Source organism: Talpa occidentalis, unplaced genomic scaffold (assembly GCF_014898055.3).
Source record: "Talpa occidentalis isolate TD23 unplaced genomic scaffold, MPIMG_talOcc4v2.1 talOcc4.16, whole genome shotgun sequence".
NCBI classification, from domain to species: Eukaryota; Metazoa; Chordata; class Mammalia; order Eulipotyphla; family Talpidae; genus Talpa; species Talpa occidentalis.
In genome coordinates, this window is record NW_023601653.1 from 75,457,406 (window position 1) to 75,477,838 (window position 20,433).

A 20,433-nucleotide genomic window follows, 5' to 3' on the forward strand; every position below is an offset into this window, starting at 1 on the left:
GCAAAAGAGACAATAACAAAAACAAAGAGAAACCCCAGCAACTGGGAGAACATTTTTGCACCCAACACTAATGATAAAGGACTGATCACAAAAATCTGCAAAGAGCTGATGAGACTCAACAACAACAAAGAAAATAATCCAGTCAAAAAATGGACAGAGGAACTAAAAAGAAACTTCTCTGAAGAGGAAATGCAAATGGCCAACAGGCATATGAAAAAATGTTCAACATCACTTGCAATCAGGGAAATGCAAATCAAAACTACCATGAGAATAGGGCCTCCCCGGTGGCGCAGCGGTTGAGCGCTGGGTTGCGAAGCTACCCGCGGCCTCTGCGGCGCCGGTTCGATCCCCGGCTGCTCCCCGGCCACCGGAGGAGGGTCCCACATGGCGCGTAGACCTCTCCTGCCGCCCGCTGCTCCCCTCAGCAGTGTACTTCGGTCCTTCTGCCTGCTCTGCTCCCTGCTCTGGCTCTGGTGAATTCTCTCACCCTCCTGCGCTTCTGACTGTACCCAGTGCTTGTATAAACCAAACAAACAAACAAATAATAAATAAATAAATAAGACATGCCTCTAGAAAATTAAAAAAAAAAAAAAAAAAAACTACCATGAGATACCATCTTACACCAGTGAGAATGGCACATATTAAAAAAACTAGCAACAACAAATGTTGGCGAGGTTGTGGAGAAAAAGGAACTCTTCTGCACTGTTGGTGGGAGTGCAAACTGGTCCAACCACTATGGAGAGCTGTGTGGAGATTTCTGGACCTACTAAACATAGAGCTTCCACAGGATCCAGCAATTCCACTCCTAGGTATTTACCCAAAGAACACAGAAACATCAATTCCAAAGAACACCTGCACCCCTATGTTTATAGCAGCGCTATTTACAATAGCTAAGCTTTGGAAACAGCCCAAATGCCCAAAAATAGATGACTGGATCAAGAAGATGTGGTACATATACACCATGGAATATTACTCAGCATTCAAAAAAGATAAACACATGCAATTTGCAGCAACATGGATGGCGTTGGAAGGGATCATGCTCAGTGAAATAAGCCAAAAAGAAAAAGAAAAATACCGTATGGTCTCACTCATAGCAGGAATCTAGAAAACTTAAATAAGGGACCAGGAAAATGAATAACTATAAGAAAGTGAAAATCAAAATCAACAAAAACTATGAACCAGAGACACTTTTTGGGGGTGGGGGGTGGGAGGGGAGGGATTGGGGTCAGAATGGGGGGATTGCAATTGTATGGGGAATATAAAAATAAAATTTATTAATTAAAAAAAAAAAAATCTTGCAATTGTTGCTCCTGGGGAAAAGATTGGCAAAGGAGACTGTCTCTCCAAACCCTGGGATTAGGACTGCGCTGGTTATTTTTGTCGGGAAACTGGACGTTGCTACTGTAGGAGCTCTTTGCAGTGATATAGTCTCAAGTGTGCTGCTGAAGTTGGCCAGGGTGCCAGGGAGTCTGATAACCTGCCTTGAGGGAGGGGGACATGGAGAGGGAGTCCTGGCACTCTGGTTGTAACCACAGATTCTATTTAGTATCCTTTAGTTTATTTCACAGTGATGTTTCCAATTAGCTTCTCTTTAAAATCCCTCAATTCTATCAGACCTATAAAGCATTTAAACACCTAATTCCACCCCATTTGCCAAAGTCTGAAACAGTCCTCTGTCCTCAGGTAATAAGTTGTGTCCTTTAGCAGTGGGTGTTTTCATTAGCATTTGCTTTACCAAAGGATGCAGAACATTAGTATTTCCTTAGTTTTTGTTAGTCACAGTCGTGTATAATATCCCCTTATACCGCTTAAAGGAAGAATATTTTGTATTTTCACCTGCTGTCCTTTGTCAGAGTGAGGCAGAATGCACATATATTCAACATTATATAACTTATGATTTCTATATATGCCTCCGCCCCCCACTTTTTCATTGTGTCAGACTGTAGAAAGCACTCATGCATTTTGCCTTGCGTGAAATTTGACAAAGCTTTGTTTTCCTCTGTCTCCTCCTCCTCTTCCACCACTTTGTCAGATGATGTCCTCAGTATCTGCTTAATGTAATTCACTATACAGCTGAGAAGCGCAGAAGGCTATTTATTCTTTTCTTTTTTTTCTTCTTCTTTTTTTTTGGTTTGTAATTCCATCATAACTTCTCAAATGGGTAAAGATGTTGCCCAAAAGCTGGAATAAGCAAGGACCTGGGGAGTGGGGCAGGGGAGAGGAGAGTGGTTAGAGGGTGATAGCTCGAGATGCATTCTTCGGAGGCTCTGTTTAGTGCCTGTAGCATCCGCATTTCAGAAACATCTAACAAAAACTGCCTGCTCTGCTTTTAGGATAAAGATTTTAGGAACTTTCATACTATTTGGGCTACCAGAACTCCTTTATGAGTACAGAATTACATATTGCAGTGATTACAATGGCTTGTTTTTCATTTTCATCTCTTATTCCAGATTCTTAGTTTGTAGGTAGTAAACTTTTAATATCAGACTCATAGAATTTGAGTGGTAAAAATGTTTTTGAAAAGGGATCTTCATTTTTTTCTCCCCATGATAAGGCCAGTTACTTAGTTTTCTTAGTAAAACATTTTTGGAAATTTACATGAAATGGAAGATTGTTCTTCCTATTGAAAAAAAAAAATCTGTTAAGTAAAACATTCCTAATTGTTTCACCTATAGTAGAATAATTGACGGTATCTTTACTGTGAGGGTGGACTGAATTCTCCTTTGTGCACACCTGATTCATCTTTCTGTGTCTCTGCAACTTAAGTGTTCTCCACTGCAGGCAACAGTTATTAACCTCAATAACAATATTTAAAACTGTTCTAGCTTTTGGGCCTCCCCCATGGCACAGCGGTTGAGGGCAGCGTTGTGAAGCTGTCCGCAGCCTCTACAGTGCAGGTCCGATTGCTGGCCAGCCAGGGAGATAGCCACATGGCATGGCAGACCTCTCCTGTCTTGCCCGCTGCTACCCTCAGCAGTGTATTTCAGTCAATCTGTCTGTTCTGCTCCCCGCTCTGTCTCTGGTGAATCCTCTCACCTTGTGCCTCTGGCCTGTACCCCAGTTCTTGTATAAAAATAAATCTTTTAAAAAATTAAAATATTTTTTAAAAAAAACAGTTCTAGCTTTTGTATCAGCACAAAGTCAAGGGGACAAATTGAAAATAAATTTTTATATATATATTTTTTATATTCCCCATACAATTGCAACCCCCTTATTTTGAACCCAATCCCTCCTTTCCCCACCCCCCACAAAGTGTGCTTCTGGTTCATAGCTGTTTGTTGATTTTGATTTTTTCTTTCTTATAGTTATTCTTTTTCCTGGTTAAGTTTTCTAGATTCCTCCTATGAGTGAGACCATCCGGTATTTTTCTTTTTCTTTCTGGCTTATTTCGCTGAGCATGATCCCTTCCAGCTCCATTCATGTTGCTGCAAATTGCATGGGTTTGTCTTTTTTGAATGCTGAGTAATATTCCATTGTGTATATGTACCACATCTTCTTGATCCAGTCATCTATTTTTGGGCATTTGGGTTGTTTCCAAAGCTTAGCTATTGTAAATTGTGCTGCTATAAACATAGGGGTGCAGGTGCTCTTTGGAATTGATGTTTTTGTGTCCTTTGGGTAAATACCTAGGAGTGGAATTGCTGGATCATATGGAAGCTCTATCTTTAGTGGGTTGAGGAATCTCCACACAGCTTTCCATAGTGGTTGGACCAGTTGAAAATAAATTATTTTAATCCTAGTTTCAGTGTTTTGGACTACAGAATAGCTCAAAATTATATTTGGAAATATTCACAGTAAAATTTTCATGAATTATAATGGTGATGGTCCTGCTTTCCTTTACTTCCCCCCGCCCCCAATTAGATTTCTTAGGTAATCACATTCCCAGTTAGCACTTACGGTCCTCCTACTAATGTGTTGGTGCTGGGAAGCAAGGGGAAATGCTGGCCAGTCTTGAGTAATTTTCATAAATTTCTGTGCATTCACCTTTGTCTCTTTTCTGTATCTTAAAACAAAATGGTAGCCCTTCCCACCAAACTCCAGATTTTATTATTAGTAAAATGTAAAAGTCATTAGCTTCAGAGTCCTGTGCATTATTAAAATTGTAAATTTTTAGTTTAAAGAAGGGTACATTTTAATATTTCTCTTTCATCAAATATTTTCTAAGAATGTTTCTCTGAATTGCCTCAATTTCTTATCTCCAGTCTAGCATAATCTCCCAAAAGAAGGTATTTGCAAACCATATCAGTCAAGAAGCTAATATATAAACAACAAAAATACAGCCTCATTAAAAAATGGGCATCTCAATCTAAATATGCATTTAACCAGAGACATACACGTGGCCAGTAGACACTTGGAAAGATGTTCTATATTGTTTATCATTAGGGAAATGCAAATCAAAACCATACCAGTTAAGATGACTATTATCAAAAAATCAAGAAATAAGTGTTGGTGAAAACGGAGAAAAAGAAATCCTTGTACCTGTTGGTGCAAATTCAAACTGGCATAGCTACTTTGGAAAAGAGTAGGGAGTTGTCTCAAAAAAATTAAAAACAGAACTGCCATATGAGCCATTTACCCCACTTCCAGGTATTTACCTGAAGAACATGAAAACACTAACTCAAAAAGAGATAAGCACCCCTGTGTTCAGTGTAGCACTGTTCACAACAGCCAAGATACTTAACAACCCAAGTGTCTAATAACAGATGAGTGAATTGAGTGTCTAATAAATGAATGTGGTACAATACAACATGACATCTTGCCATTTTGACCACATGGATAGACCTTCAGAGAATTATACTAAGTGAAATAAGGAAAAGGGGCAAATTCTGTATGATTTCATTCATTTGTGGAATATAAAGAAAAAGCAATCAGACGCTACAAAAACAAACCCTAAGACTCTGATATCAAATTGATGATTATGAAAGTGGGAAGGGTATAGCTTGGTGGTAGATGGTGATTGGGCATTTGGCAGTGAATATGTGAAATACAGTGTTGCTGAGGTGAGAGGCAACACCTGACCTCTAAACTACTGTTACTTCAATTTTTTTTTAAAAAGGGGGAAAAAAAGATTATTTCCCAGAGATTGTAGATGTTACCGGGCCAGAAACTTTTACCCTTTTTTAAGTGATTTAATATTAGTGTGCTCATGTATCTACACATTCCTTCTTTCAATGATAAAAGCAACTTGTGGTTATAAAAATTGCCAGCCTATTTAATAATATTTACTGTGCCTATTGAATAAAAATTAAATCTTAACTATCCAAAGAGGTGATCTTGTGTTTCTGTGTATTGACTCTTTATACTTTTTGGCTCTTCACAGGAGACACCTGTACTTACCAGAATAGAAAAACAGAAGCGCAAAGAAGAGGAGGAAGAACGTCAAATTCTTCTCGCAGTGCAGAAGAAGGAGCAGGAGCAGATGCTGAAGGAAGAGAGGAAACGAGAGCTGGAGGAAAAGGTCAAGGCAGTGGAAGGTATGTGTACTCTTTGAAGCACCATATGCAAGAGAATTAACCTCCTCGTAGTCAGAACTAGTCTTTCTCAATTAACTAAGTTGTCCTGACAGTTCCTATTGAGGTATCTTGTACATTGTTTTGTCTTCATCATCCAGATTGATCTAACTTTGCATTTCAGCAAGAGCACTTAGATTTGCTATTGTACTCTTGCTTCCATTTTCTGCTTGTTGCTCTTACCTCTGCTATGTCATTCACATAGAATAGGAAAAAGTAGGGAAAAAATTAATTTTCTAATGACAACTAATAGCACAAATAATTACAAACACATGAAATATCCTTTAAAAAGTCTTAGCAGGGCCTCCCCAGGTGGCACAGCGGTTGAGCACTGGGCTGCGAAGCTGCGTGCAGCCTCTGCAGCGCCGGTTCGATCCCCGGCCACCAGCGAGGGTCCCACATGGCGCGACAGACATCTCCTGCCATGCCCGCTGCTCCCCTCAACAGTGTATTTCATCAATCTGCCTGTTCTGCTCCCCACTCTGGCTCTGGTGAATTCTCTCACCCTCCCTCGCTGCTGACTGTACCCAGTGCTTGTATAAATAAATAAATAAATCTTTAAAAAGTCTTAGCAATACTTTATTAGATGTGCTATATAAATTTTAATAATATCATTAATGTTACTAGAACAAAACCGTTTTTTCAGACTTAGGTTCAGATCTCGTCTTGATATAAGGAGCCTTTTCTTTCATTTGAATTGAAACAAACACTCACCACTGCGCCTGGGTGTATGAGAGAGGAGCTTTGTATGTAAGCAGGCCTAATGAATCATGCCATAGAAGGTCACTTGATTTGGTTGAGTACAGACCAGTTTGTCTTTTCTTTTTAATAAAAGTATTGAATTTTTGAGAAAAAGGAGAAAAAGGAACTCTTCTGCACTGTTGGTGGGAGTGAAAACTGGTCCAACCACTGTGGAGAGCTGTGTGGAGATTTCTGGACCTACTAAACATAGAGCTTCCATATGATCCAGCAATTCCACTCCTAGGTATTTACCCAAAGGACACAGAAACATCAATTCCAAAGAACACCTGCACCCCTATGTTTATAGCAGCGCTATTTACAATAGCTAAGCTTTGGAAACAGCCCAAATGCCCAAAAATAGATGACTGGATCAAGAAGATGTGGTACATATACACCATGGAATATTACTCAGCATTCAAAAAAGATAAACACATGCAATTTGCAGCAACATGGATGGCGTTGGAAGGGATCATGCTCAGTGAAATAAGCCAAAAAGAAAAAGAAAAATACCGTATGGTCTCACTCATAGCAGGAATCTAGAAAACTTAAATAAGGGACCAGGAAAATGAATAACTATAAGAAAGTGAAAATCAAAATCAACAAAAAACTATGAACCAGAGACACTTTTTGGGGGGTGGGGGGCGGGAGGGGAGGGATTGGGGTCAGAATGGGGCGTTTGCAATTGTATGGGGGAATATAAAAATAAAATTTATTATTTAAAAAAAAAAACACAAAGTCAACCATCTTTCAGAAAGTAAAATAAATAAATAAAAGTATTGAATTTTTAAAATTTTGAATAAAACAGCATGATAAGGGTGTGACTTTGTTAATGCAGTGTTTCATTAACAATTCTACACTCACATTTCTAGGGTTTGTTTTGGTTTAGTTTTTTGTTTCTGTTTTACACAGAAGAACTGGGGTATAGGCCAGAGGTGCAGGGGGTGGAGGCCATGGTGAGAGGACTCACCAGAGACAGAGTGGGAAGCAGAACAGGCAGATCTACTGAAATACACTGCTGAGGGGAGCAGCAGGAGAGACAGGAGAGGTCTGCTGCGCCAAACATGGATTAGCTCCCTGGCTGGGGATCGAATTCGGGCCAAAACGGTGATAGTGCTGAGACTTAACCCCTAAGCCCCTTAAACCAGGAGGCCCCTTGTTTAGTTTTGTTCCTTAGTGTTGTTTCTTCGTGTTCCACATGAATAAGTCATCTGATATTTGCGTTTCTCCTCACTTTCTTTGCTTAGCATAATTTCATCCAGTTTCACACATGCCTTTGCAGTGGCAATATTTCATGTCTTTTTATAGTTGAGTCGTATTTCATTGTGTGTCTACACCACATTTTTAGCCACTCATCTGCCATTTGGGCACTTCAGATTGTTCCCATAGCTTGGTATGGTAAAATAGTGCTGCAGTGAACATAGGAGTGCATCTTTCTCTTTGAATTAGTGTTTTTGCATTCTTTGACTCTGTACCAAAGAGTGGGATTGCTGAATCATATGGTAGATCTTTTTATGTAGGGGCGAGACCAGTCTACATTCTCAGCAGCAGTACACAAGAGTTCTGTTTTCTCCACGCCCTCACTTAAGTCTGGGTTTTTTGTGGTACATTCTCACATATGTGAGGTGGTATCTCATTGTGATTTTGATTTGTATTTCCCTGGTAAGTGATGATAAGCATTTTTTCATGTGACTATGACCCATCTGTATGTCTTCTTTGAAGGAATGTCTACTTAACCCTTCTGCCCATTATTTGATTGGGTTGTTTTCTTTTTGTTAAGTTGTATGAGTTTTTTGTAAATCTTGGATGTTAGCCCCTTGTCGGATGTATGATGTGCAAATATTTTCTCCCATTTGGTAGGATATCTTTTTACTTTCATGATAGTTTTTTGCTGTGCACAAGCTTTTCAGTTTAATGTAGTCCCATTGGTTTATTTTTGCTTTTGTTTCCCTTGTCATTTGAATCTAGTCTCCAAAAACATCCCTGGAGTGTTTGCCTATGTTTTTTTCCTCTGTGTTTTATAGTATCAGGTTTTATATCCAATATAAAAAGAGTCCTAATATATTTTACAAAATGAAAAAAAATTGCAGTCAACTAGAAAATGGATTATTTGAGCAGCCAAATACTGTTCTTGAGTTATAAAGCAAAATTGTTAAGATTTGATAGTTTAGTAGTTACTTTAAGCTTGAAACCAGAATTCTCTTTTTAAAAGAAAATCTATTAAAAGTTGTTCATAGCAAAGTTCCTATAGTTTATTACAACAGATTAGATTATTTACAAGTAGAATAATCCAGAAACAGAAACACAAGTCAAATGGAACATGACGGGGAGAACACTGTTTTCAGAGTCATGTCATGCTCATAGCTAAGCAGGCACATGTGGTGCCTGTCCCTTGGGGATAAAAATAGAAGACCTGGGGCCTCCCCGGTAGCGCATTGGTTGAGCACTGGGCTGCAAAGCTGCCCGCAGCCTCTGCAGCGCTGGTTCTATCCCCAGCCGCTGGTGAGGGTCCCACATGGCATGCAGACCTCTCCTGCGCCCTCTGCTCCCCTCAGCTGTGTATTTCGTCAGTCTGCCTGTTCTGTTCCCCGCTCTGGCTCTGGTGAATCCTCTCACCCTCCCACACTTCTGACTATACCTGGTGCTTGTATAAATAAATAAATGAATAAATGAATAAATAAATATTAAAAAAAAAAAGACCTGTCCTGGTTTCTTTCTCCATCTTGCTGTCTTACAGTGTTCCTCATCTTCCTGCCTCCCTTTTACTCCTGACCTTCTTGTTCCCTGCTGGCAGTGAGTGCCCCGTCAGACCAGCAATGGAATGCCAAGTGTGTTTCTCATCGCCATGACTATGAGCCAGAAAAAAATTATCCCTCACTCCCAGTCCCTGCCAATTCCATTTGGCATCTTTCACTTGTTCCCAGCCAAACTTATTACTACCACTGGCTTGGTAGGAACCACTGCCAGTGGTGCAGGTGGGGGTGGGTGGGAAAGCAAAGACAAATGGGTGTGCATGGATGCATTTGTAAATTCAAAACCTATGTGCATATAAAATCCTGTATGTGTTTGTTTTGAGAGTCTGGATATTTTCATTTTTGAAAAAAAGATACAAAAGTCCTCAGGTCATCAAAGAAAAATAATCCTCCGTCTTCTATTTTTTCCCTTTTCTTCTAATTTTGTTTTCTACTTTCCCATCCAGCGCCTCCTACTGCCCTCATCCCCCTTGAACACAGTGTGACTAAGAAAGGGTGTCCTACTCGTTTCTATTTTTCATAAAGCAGCTATAGAAACATCCTGATTTTCAAAAAGAAGATGGCAAAAAATAGCTTCATGACTATTTTGTTCATATTTGTTCATTTTCTCAAAATTACTAAGAACATAAAATTATTTAAAGAATACTTAACTCACTTGTACACTAACACTTCGTGTTCCTTATAGATCGAGCCAAAAGGAGAAAGCTCAGGGAAGAAAGGGCATGGCTGCTGGCTCAAGGGAAAGAGCTTCCCCCAGAACTTTCCCATCTGGACCCTAATTCCCCCATGAGGGAAGAAAAAAAGGCTAAAGACCTGTAAGTATTTAATGAAACTAGTAGTAGCGGCCAGTGTCTTACCAAACACTCAGACATTGTGTTCGGGTACTATTCTCTCCTGATCCTTACAGCAGCCCTGTATGGTCAGCCATAGTCGGTGTTCACAAGCTCCTCATTCTGCTGTACGCTTTCTCGGTATTCTTTAGCTCACAAAAATGCACATAGAGTAAAATAAAACCTGAGGTAGAAAATGCTGTTAAATAACAACAATATCAGATCATAAATTAAGTTCCGGTTCATCTTGGCCATTCCCAACATTTTATATATGAGGAAAATTTTTTTTATTTTTTGCTAAAGGATGCTAACCTTTGCATTGTTATCCTCAGGTGTGTTATCAGTATCAGATGTCTTTTTTTTTTTTTTTTTTAAGTAAAGATTATTCCAAATCTTGATGCAGTCAATTATATGTCTGATTGAATCAAAAGACTTAAAAGAGAAGGTAGTCAAAGTTACTCTTCTTCTTTTCTGATTCACAGCTTTGAGTTGGATGATGATTTCACTGCCATGTATAAAGGTCAGTTCCATTTCCAACTGTTGTATTTCTGATAGATAGAAATACTCCTGTGTGAGTATTAATTAAGCTCTCTGTGCCTCTCAGTTCTAGATGTGGTAAAGGCGCATAAGGATTCCTGGCCTTTTTTGGAACCTGTGGATGAATCTTACGCCCCTAACTATTACCAGATTATTAAGGTAGAGATTTACTTTGCACTTATATATGCTACATCGTCTGTGTCTTTTTTAATTTTTGTTGTTTTTTAGTTAAAGTTCATCTATTACTCCTTGAGAGCCAGGGTATTGGAGACTTGTGAGCAATTCCTAATGGCATGATTCCTTTGCCTCATATGAGGTGTTGTGCCCCCATATATTATAGCTAAATGCTTTCCCGTTTAGGTCCCCATGGATATTTCAAGCATGGAGAAGAAACTGAACAGTGGTTTATACTGTACCAAGGAGGAATTTGTAAATGACATGAAGACTATATTCAGGAATTGTCGAAAATACAATGGGGAAAGTAGTGGTGAGTGGAGAAGGGTTTTGCTCAGGGTACACATTTTACTATACCATTAGCACAGAGCGTGAAGCATCTTCTCTTCGAGAAATACATGCCGAGAGGGCTCAGATTATTTCTCATTAACCTAGAAAGCCAGTCTGGGTCTACATTGTACTTTGTCTGGTAACCACAGACAGTTAACCACAGTCAAGACTGCGCCTGAATGGAATTGATTCTTAAATCATTTTGAGACGTGCACAGAGTAAATCTCTAGCAGTATGTACAACTCCGGGTATAGAAACATGGAATCATTTATTCAGTAGCTCAGTATGCCTTAGTTTTTTTTACTAGGTAGTTTCAATGATTGTATTAATTTTTTTTTTTAATTTAACCTTAAAAATTAAATTTTTACTGGTTTGGGTTAATAATGTTGGAATCACTGCATCATCAGCCATTCGGTCCAGAGCCCTTAGGGCAGAAACCATATGTGGTTTCATCTTGTATCCATAGCTCATAACAAATGCTCAAGTTGACTTAAATTTAGGATTTGCCCCAGTAGCTTCTTTATTGCTTCATTAGAAGAGGTCAACTCTTTTTTTTCTCCCTATAGAATATACCAAGATGTCTGATAATTTAGAGAGGTGTTTCCATCGGGCAATGATGAAGCATTTTCCTGGTGAAGATGGCGACACAGATGAAGAATTTTGGGTCAGAGAAGATGAAAAGCGAGAGAAGAGACGGAGTCGTGCGGGGCGAAGTGGCGGAAGTCATGTTTGCACCCGCTCCAGGGACTCCGAAGGGCCCAGCAGGAAGCAGCAGCCTGTGGAGAATGGGGGGAAGTCCTTGCCACCTGCGCGCCGAGCCTCCTCCGGGGATGATCAGAGCAGCAGCTCCGCACAGCTCCCTCGGGAGCTGGGGACCTCCAATGGCCGAGGCTTCTCCCGTCCCCCGCATTATGGTGGGATGCCCAACCAGGCACCCCTCTTAAACCAGATGGTAAGCGATGGCTTAAATTCTGTTGTGGTTTCAGTTGGCTTCACTTCTAAACTAACCTCTCTGTGCATGGTTGATTTCTTCTCCCCTCATTTGTCCTTCCTTTATTCCTCCTTTCTCCCAATCATTGGTATCTGCAGTCCCAGTGTGGGCAAAAATCGGGATTAAACAATCTTTCTATGTATAAAGTCAAGTAGGATCTGTACGTAAGGTACACCATAGCTGTACAGTTTCATGTTGGGAGCCATTGAGGGGAAATAGGCTGAAAAATGTGCTGAGAGAGGATGAAATAATGGGAAAGATTGAAGAGGACCAGATTGGTCTCACCTTCCCTGGAGAGGCAATTGGTGTCAGTGCAGGTGCTTCCTCACCTCAGCACCCATATGCTAGAGATCTCCACATCTTGGCCACTCTGTCCTAAATCCTTAGTGCATTCACCTTCAGGAAAAGTCCTTTCCTACCTAATACCTGCTTCCTCGCTCTCTCTTTTCTCTTCCTTTCCTCGCTTCTCCTCCTCCAGAGGCCAGCAGTCCCGGGAACGTTCGGTCCTCTTCGAGGGTCAGATCCCGCCAGCTTACATGTGTCCTGTAGAGTCCCCGAACCACACCCTGGAGAGCCTGCACAGCAGCATCAGCCTTTTGCCATGCAGGTAAGCAGCCTGCTTAGAAATACTCTCTCTTCCCTGATTAAATTCAATTCATTATCTCCTGTTCTACAGAATCTGTTACTATAGATTATGTGCCTTACAAGAGATGTTAATTGAGTCTGATGAACTCTCTTGTCTTTGTATCTTCTTGCCAGCCTCCCGTTGGAATTAACAGCCACCGAGGACCCAGGCTAGGCACACCTGAAGAGAAGCAAGTGTGTGGGGGTCTGACACACCTTTCTAACATGGGGTCACATCCTGGATCCTTGCAGCTTGGGCAAATGAGTGGCCCTACTCCGGATGGAAATATGTTTCCTCCAGCTCAATTCCAACCAGGATTTATTCCTTCCAGGCATGGAGGGGCTCCACCCCGACCCCCAGACTTTCCTGAAACCTCAGAAATTCCTCCCAGCCATATGTACCGTTCATATAAGTACCTGAATCGAGTACACTCTGCTGTCTGGAATGGGAACCATGGTGCTACAAACCCAGGATCCCTGGGGCCAGATGAGAAGTCCCCAATGGGGCCAGGACCCTCTCACCAGCCTCGTACTCTCGGTCACATGATGGATTCCCGAGTGATGAGACCACCTCTCCCCCCAAACCAGTGGACTGAACAATCAAGCTTTCTACCTCATGGAGTTCCTTCTTCAGGGTATATGCGACCACCCTGTAAATCTGGTGGACATCGGTTACAGCCACCTCCAGCCCCAGCACCAAGTTCGCTGTTTGGCGCGCCCTCCCAGGCTCTGCGGGGGGTGCAAGGAGGGGACTCCATGATGGATAGCCCAGAGATGATCGCCATGCAGCAGCTCTCCTCCCGCGTCTGCCCACCAGGTGTGCCTTACCACCCCCACCAGCTTACTCCCCCCCATCTACCTGGCCCTTTTCCACAGGTGGCTCACTCACCATCTGTAAGTGTGTCAGCCCCCAAGCCTGTCTTGGGGAACCCTGGGAGGACGCAGGATAGCAGTGACACACACGATCCTGAGAATGACCAAGGTAACTTACACGGCCGCGCCTGCCGCCTTTCGGCTCTTTAAGTTGTTGAGTCATGAGCAGTCTTTATACAGGACGCAAAACCCAACACAAACTGGTTTTCCGCTTTTTTTTTTTCCTCTCTTTGTTTTTCTTGAATAAGGGTTAACTAAGGGTCAACCAATCACCTAGTATTGTTTTTTATGCAAAAATTGAAAAGAAATTGTGATAATGATCGTTATACGGGTGAAGTGCTTACTGTGCTACTAGATACTGTTTTCAAGACTTGTGTATAGTATTTTTTTTTTAAATCTGTTTTTATTTTGGATATATATTTGTGATCTATTGAGAATGGAAGGTAGTGAGAGCTAGCAAATCTTGAAGGAATTTCTGAGAAGTACCATAAGAGAATAAAATGAAACTGGAGGAGAAAGATGAATAAAAGACAATTCATGTAATTAGTGCCTATTTCCAGGATAGATGTCTAACAGGTATTATGTTTAATTTTCTTCCGTCCATGAATAGAGAATGGGGACACCTGGAGTCTTCCAAAATGTGATGAATCTACTTAAAATTTATGTTATTTTTCAAACTTTTTAGGTTTTTTTGTTTGTTTGTTTTTAAGATTTATGCATACAAGAAGGTGGGGTATGGGCCAGAGGTTGGGGGGGGAGGTGAGAGGATTCACCAGAGACAGTGGGGAGAAGAACAAGCAGATTGTGAAACATACTGCTGAGGGGAGCTGCAGGCGAGCCAGGAGAGGTCTTCTGCACCCTGCGGGTAGTTCCCTGGCTGGGGATCGAGTTCATGCTGCAATGGCCGCAGACAGCTTCATAGGTTGCGTTTTAACACCTTGTGCCACTGGGGAGGCCCCTTTTTAGTTTTTTTAATGAGAAAAGGCCTACTTTGGGAACACAAGCTCTAGCAGAATTTCCTACTACTTATTTCAAGTAGTGTCTGAAATTCTAAGCTAGAAAAAGAAAGCCGCTTGTGGAACCTTGGATAAGCTTCTTTGTTGCCATTTTTTCTGTTTACTGAATATTGAAAAATGCAGATTTTAGTAAGAAGACTCTACTTATGGGTTGGTTCAACAGAAAGGTAAAGAATTGTGAGATTGTAATAAAGTATTTAAGTCTAATATTAGTTTCATTGGGTTTATTACATTTTTATAATGTGTTGAAGGTGCCTTTTCTGTTATATGATATAGGCATGTTTTCATGATAGACAGATAAAATGAATATTTTCGTTCATTCAACAGCTATTGAGTCCCCATTTGGTGCGGGTAGTGAGAGGATTATAGGGAACAAAGCAAGGCCCCTGTTGCTCCAGAGCTTATGCTCTGATGAGATAGAACCTTCTTAATACTCGTTATGCTGTGGGCCTTGTGTCAAATTTTAGCCTTCTGCCTGGTCTGCATTTGGGTATGGTGACAGCTGAACACCCTCCTGACACATTCCACATGCATCTGCTTGGAGTCTTTGTGCCATGAACCATTCGCACCCTCTCACTGGCCTGACAGTGACAACGCAGGAGGAAGACAAGAGTATCTTGAAAGGCAGTATGCAGGGGCCTCAAGTTCATGACCTGAAAAGGATTCTAAAAATGCCCGGCTGAGCTTGAATGTTCACCTCTACCCTGACTCCCTTAGCCGACTACTTACCATGCTCTCTGCATTACCACCTTCGTCAGCTATCAGCTATTGAATTATTTTGTTCTCTGTTTTCCTTGGAACAGATACCATGCCTGGTCTTGAGGAGAAACCACCAAGTGTTGGTGCTTCAGAGGGGGTGTACCTCAAACAACTACCTCACCCTACGCCTCCCCTGCAGACTGACTGTACCAGGCAGAGCTCACCACAAGAGAGGGAAGCAGAGGACCCAGACCTCAAAAGTGACTCTTCAGAATCTGGAGACAACTGTAAAGCAACAAAAAGCAAGAGTGCCTGGTCCTCAGATAGCAGCTATACCAGCCCAGCAGCCCAAGGATGCATGAAGGATGTCTCCACTCTGGCAGATAGAGAGTCGCTACCCGAAAATGGAGTGATTGTGGAAGTATCCCCTTGTGGATCACAGGTGAAGGGGCTTGGTGGTGGTGGTTCAGAAAAGCCACTCTGTCCCAGAGGAAAAATGCTGCAGGAAACCATACCATGTGCAGGACAGAACCCAACTACACCTCCCAGTGCAGACCCAAGTTTGATGGGAGGCACTGTAAACCAGTTTTCTCCCTTGTACATGCCTGGCCTGGAATACCCAAATTCGGCTACACATTACCACGTCAGTCCAGGCCTACAAGGCTTGGGCCCTGTCATGGGAAGTAAACCCTCAGTATCGCATCCTCAGCATTTTCCCCCTAGAAGCTTTCAGTCTAACAACCCTCATTCAGGAGTCTTTCCCCGATACCGCCCCCACCAAGGAATGAGGTATTCCTATCAGCCACCACCCCAGCCTTCCTACCATCACTATCAGCGAACTCCTTACTACACATGTCCACAGGGCTTTTCTGACTGGCAGAGGCATCTCCATCCCCCAGGAAGCCCAAGTGGCCCAGCTCCTAGCCAGCCTCCCCCACCAAGACACCTCTTCTCAGATAAGAGCACCGTGGCCGGTGTGCAAGGCTGTGAGACACTGAATGCTGCCTTAACTTCCCCAAGCCGAATGGATGTGGTGGCTGCTAAGGTGATTGCAAATGATGGGCAGAATCCTGGTCCAGAAGACGAGAAGCTGGATGAATCTGTGGAGAGACCAGAGAGTCCCAAAGAATTTTTAGACCTGGACAACCATAATGCAGCTACCAAGCGACAGAGTTCACTGTCAACCAATGAATATCTTTATGGAACTCCTCCTCCACCTCTGAGTTCAGGGATGGGATTTGGTTCTTCTGCTTTCCCTCCCCATGGTGTGATGCTACAAACAGGGCCTCCTTACACACCGCAGCGGCCCACCAGCCATTTCCAACCCAGGGCCTACTCGTCTCCTGTAGCTGCTCACCCACCTCACCACCCAGCAGCTGCCCAGCCTAATGGCCTCTCTCAGGAGGGCCCCGTCTATCGCTGTCAGGAGGAAGGCCTGGGTCACTTTCAAGCTATAATGATGGAACAAATTGGCACTGGAAGTGGAATGAGGGGACCTTTCCAGGAAATGTACAGACCATCAGGGTAAGATTTCATTAGGTTGGGTTTGTTTAATTGAACAAACATCAGTTTATAATGTTAAATAGGTTCCAGGTGTACAGCCTTAAACACCAACAACCGTATATACCACATTATGCTGACCGCCAGAGGTCTAGATTCCACCATCACCATACAGTTGACTTCACCCTTCTATCCAATTTACAAACGCCGTCCTCCACTTCTGGTAACCACTGTTTATTCTCTTATAGTCTTGTTTTTGGTGTGTGTTGTTTTCTTATCTACTACATATGAATGGAATCATACAGTGTTTGCCTTTCTCCTAACTTATTTCAGTAAGCATAATACCCTCTAGGTCATCCATGTTGCTGCTTTGTTAATATTGGAGGCATTATAGAAATAAATTAGCCTTAGAGTTCAGTTTTAAGTTAGGCATTATTTTCCCCCTCATAAAAATAAATTGGCATTTAAATAACTGGTTAAACTTTGATATTAAAAACAAAATAATCATGGATTAGGAGCTGTTGGCAAAGGCTTGGACATTACTGCTGAATTCATCCACCTTGAACAAAGTAAAAGAGGTCATTGGTAATATCCAGGTTTTACTCCCTGTCTCTCATTCCCCTCTCATTGAATGAAGAATCTAGATTCATCAGAATTGGAACAAGTCAAATCCTGTCCTCGTGAGAATTCTCAGTTAATAATGCTTTTAAGACCCACCAAGGTTAAAAAAAAGGGGGGGCTCTGAAACCTTATAAAAATAGTACTGCCCAACTTATAAACCAGCATGCCCCTCACCAATACCAAGCCCTTCCCCCTAACATGTTGCCTTATTTGTTTTATACCCTTCTAAAAATATTCCTTTCCTTTGCTTTGTTTTCTAAATCATTGAAAAGTAAGTTATAGACATCATGACCCTTTACCTCTAAGTACTTCAGTATACATCTCCTAATAGGGACATTCTCCCAGACACCATCTCAAAGTGTTACCACACCCAAGGAAAATGGCATCAGTGGTGTCTAAGAGAGTCCTTGTTTACTTTCTGCTGTTATCCCCAAGATGTCTTTTTTTTTTTTTTTTAAGATTTATTTATTTATGCGTACAAGAACTGGGGTGTAGACCAGAGGTGCAGGGGATGAGAGGATTCACCAGAGACAGTGGGGAGCAGAACAGGCAGATCAACTGAAATACACTGCTGAGGGGAGCAGTGGACAAGACAGGAGAGGTCTGCTGTGCCATGTGGGTAGCTCCCTGGCTGCTGGGGATCAAATTCATGCTGCAGTGGCTGGCGATAGCTTGATAGTGCTGTGTCTTTAACCCCTGCCCCACTAGGGAGACCCCAAGACATCTTTTTTTTTTTTTTTTAAAGATTTATTTATGCACACAAGGGCAGAGATGTGGGGGATGAGAGGATCCACCAGCGACAGCAGGGAACAGAACAGGCAGACTGACTGAAATACACTGCTGAGGGGAGCAGCAGGCAAGACAGGAGAGGTCTGCCTCGCCATGTGGGTTTCTCCCTGGCTGGCCAGGGATCGAACTCGTGCTACAGAGGCTGCGGACCACCTCATAATGCAGTGCTCAACCCCCTGCGCCACCAGGGAGGCCCCCCAAGATGTCTTTTATAGTTGGTTGGTTGTCTTTTTCCATCCAGCATCTAATCTATTTTGTGTATTTACATGTGTTTGCTATGTTTAGTCTCTTGATTTGCAACTTTTGTCCTATCACTGGTTTGTTTTCTTTGTTTTATAAGACTCCAGGCCAGTTCTCATATAGTGCATTCCAAATTAGATTCATTTCATTTTCCCTTGTCTTTAGAATCAGACCCTTGTCTTTAGAATCAGATGAATCGCTTCTCGGCCTTTTGGCTAAGATCAAGTGTAGAATCAGATGAAACCGCCCTGTGGAGGTGATAAATGCCGTACTTAACACATCACACCAAGAGGCACATGATGTCAGTGTGTTGATGATTTCAAGTTTGATCTCCTGCATAATTAAGGCAGTGTCACCTGAAAGCTGCTTGAATAGTGTCTTCTTTTGCAAGCTGTATCTTCACTAACTCTTCTCTGTTCCTGTCTTGTGACTCTAGAATGCAGGTGCAGCCAGCCCAGGCGCAGTCCTTATTCCCAAAGACCCCAACACCAGCAGCATCCCAGGAAGAGCTGCCCCCACATAAGCCCCCGACAATTCCTCTTGATCAGGTAAAAGTTATCAAAAATTAGAGTTTTTCTTATTCCTCCAGATTATAGGAAATTGGCCCATGACTTCATTGCCGTTCTGAAAAAAACCTTTGAACGTGTCCTGTTGATGAAGGGACTTTCCCTGGGAAGTGCTTCCAGTCCTGCAGGCAGTTGGTTGTAAGGTCTAGTCAGGCTCTGTGCTCACTGTGACCTGGCAGTGGGGAAGATTGGGAAAGGAAGACCTGGGAAGTAGCTTCTCTGCTGTTTGCCTCATGTTCCTTTTCCTGTGCTCATGGTAACCAGCTGTTTGGGGATTATTTAAACCTCATTTCCCCAAACTGGCTTCCAACATTTGTCATGATATGACACCTTGTCTGTTTTTATAGACACCAGTTTCATTTGAGGGATACCTGTCAATCAGATTCCAAAATAATACTAGGAGCTGCCTTCAAGGACTGCTTCTGCGCCAGCCCCAGAAACTCGTTGCTTCTCCATGTATGTTGCTTCTCCATGTATGTTTCCTCTCATCTCTTCCCGGACCCCCATAAAGAAATTGCCGTCCTTCTTCCCGAGTGTGCGAGAAGTCCTGCAGCCCCTAAGTGATGGGGCTGGGGCTTGAGTCAGAGATGGAGGACTGTAGCGTTTCACCCTCTGGAAGCAAACTGTGGCTGCTGGGGCTATATCAAGTCGTCTTCCCAAATACAGAGAAACAACTCTGGTTTGTTAAAACAGTTTGTAGCAAGTTTTTAATTTTGTTATACTGGTCTTTGTTTCCTCAGAGCTAGTCCATGGAGGAAATAACCCCCAAGGAAATGGAAAGCTGCACATGAAGACTGGAACACGGAGAATGTGGGGTGCGATCCTCCCATCTCTCTCCCTACCACCCGCCACACCCTCCACGGAGCCATTGCCAGGGCCCTAGAAGCACACTCCCCAGATCACTAGCGCAGCTCACATAGCACCTGGGTCAGAGCTGGATCTCTTGCATAAATAATAGACTGTCAAGAACAAACGAACTAGAAGTAGTGATGGCTTTTCAAGTCCTGAGGCTTGTCCAGGGGAATCATCTGAAGCTCGGGGGGGCAGGGGGGCATACTTGAGAATGGAGTGGTGCTTGTAAACTCTCATGAGCAGCTAAACTCAGGTATATATTTGGGGAGGGACTACTCGTAGTATTAATGTGTTTGGAGCTGGGTCCAGTTTACAGAATTTTCATGTTGCCTTTAAAATAAGTTTTGTTGTTGGTGGTGAATGTATTGTACATAGAATGGGAAGGGTGGGTGGGGATGTGGAAGAAATGGAAATCCTAACTGGTGGGCATGCAGCACTGGAGTGATCCTTACCTGTTTACAATCGTGTCACACTGAGTATCTGAGAGGCGGAGAAGAGGGTAGGAGAGGTTTCATCTTGTAACACATTAACTGTGTTTCCTCAGTGACCAGCTGGCCATTTAAGAGCTAAGGGCCTTCCTTCCAGTCAGCCTGAAAGAGTCCAGTTACACCGCCCCTACCCGTGTGGTTTCTCATTCATCATGGAGGCAGAGTGCGCTCCTTGGCACCGCCTACCAGAAGCTTCAGTCCGGAAGACGGGCTGCCCATACCCTGGATTCCAGAGAGCAATACCCTTCCTAATTTTGCCACCAGCCCTACCAGATAGTTGCAAGCCAATACCAGGGATTGGG

The 20,433-nt window shown here is 42.6% G+C and overlaps 1 protein-coding gene across 6 annotated transcripts in view; it reads left to right on the forward strand.

Moving 5' to 3' along the window:
• Positions 1-20,018, forward strand: part of LOC119247860 (chromatin remodeling regulator CECR2) — a 129,185-nt gene extending 109,167 nt beyond the window's left edge. For 5 of the 6 annotated variants that reach the window (XM_037514622.2, XM_037514620.1, XM_054696580.1 and 2 more), the window contains 11 exons: positions 5,321-5,474; positions 9,687-9,816; positions 10,314-10,351; positions 10,436-10,527; positions 10,729-10,855; positions 11,439-11,824; positions 12,342-12,470; positions 12,623-13,469; positions 15,180-16,599; positions 18,662-18,773; positions 19,532-20,018. In XM_037514622.2, coding sequence (XP_037370519.1) covers positions 5,321-5,474; positions 9,687-9,816; positions 10,314-10,351; positions 10,436-10,527; positions 10,729-10,855; positions 11,439-11,824; positions 12,342-12,470; positions 12,623-13,469; positions 15,180-16,599; positions 18,662-18,773; positions 19,532-19,537 — 3,441 coding nt within the window. In that variant the 3' untranslated portion in view covers positions 19,538-20,018. The remainder of the gene's footprint in view (positions 1-5,320; positions 5,475-9,686; positions 9,817-10,313; positions 10,352-10,435; positions 10,528-10,728; positions 10,856-11,438; positions 11,825-12,341; positions 12,471-12,622; positions 13,470-15,179; positions 16,600-18,661; positions 18,774-19,531) is intronic. The other variant, XM_037514621.1, reaches the window with a different exon arrangement.
• Positions 20,019-20,433: the final 415 nt, after the last annotated feature.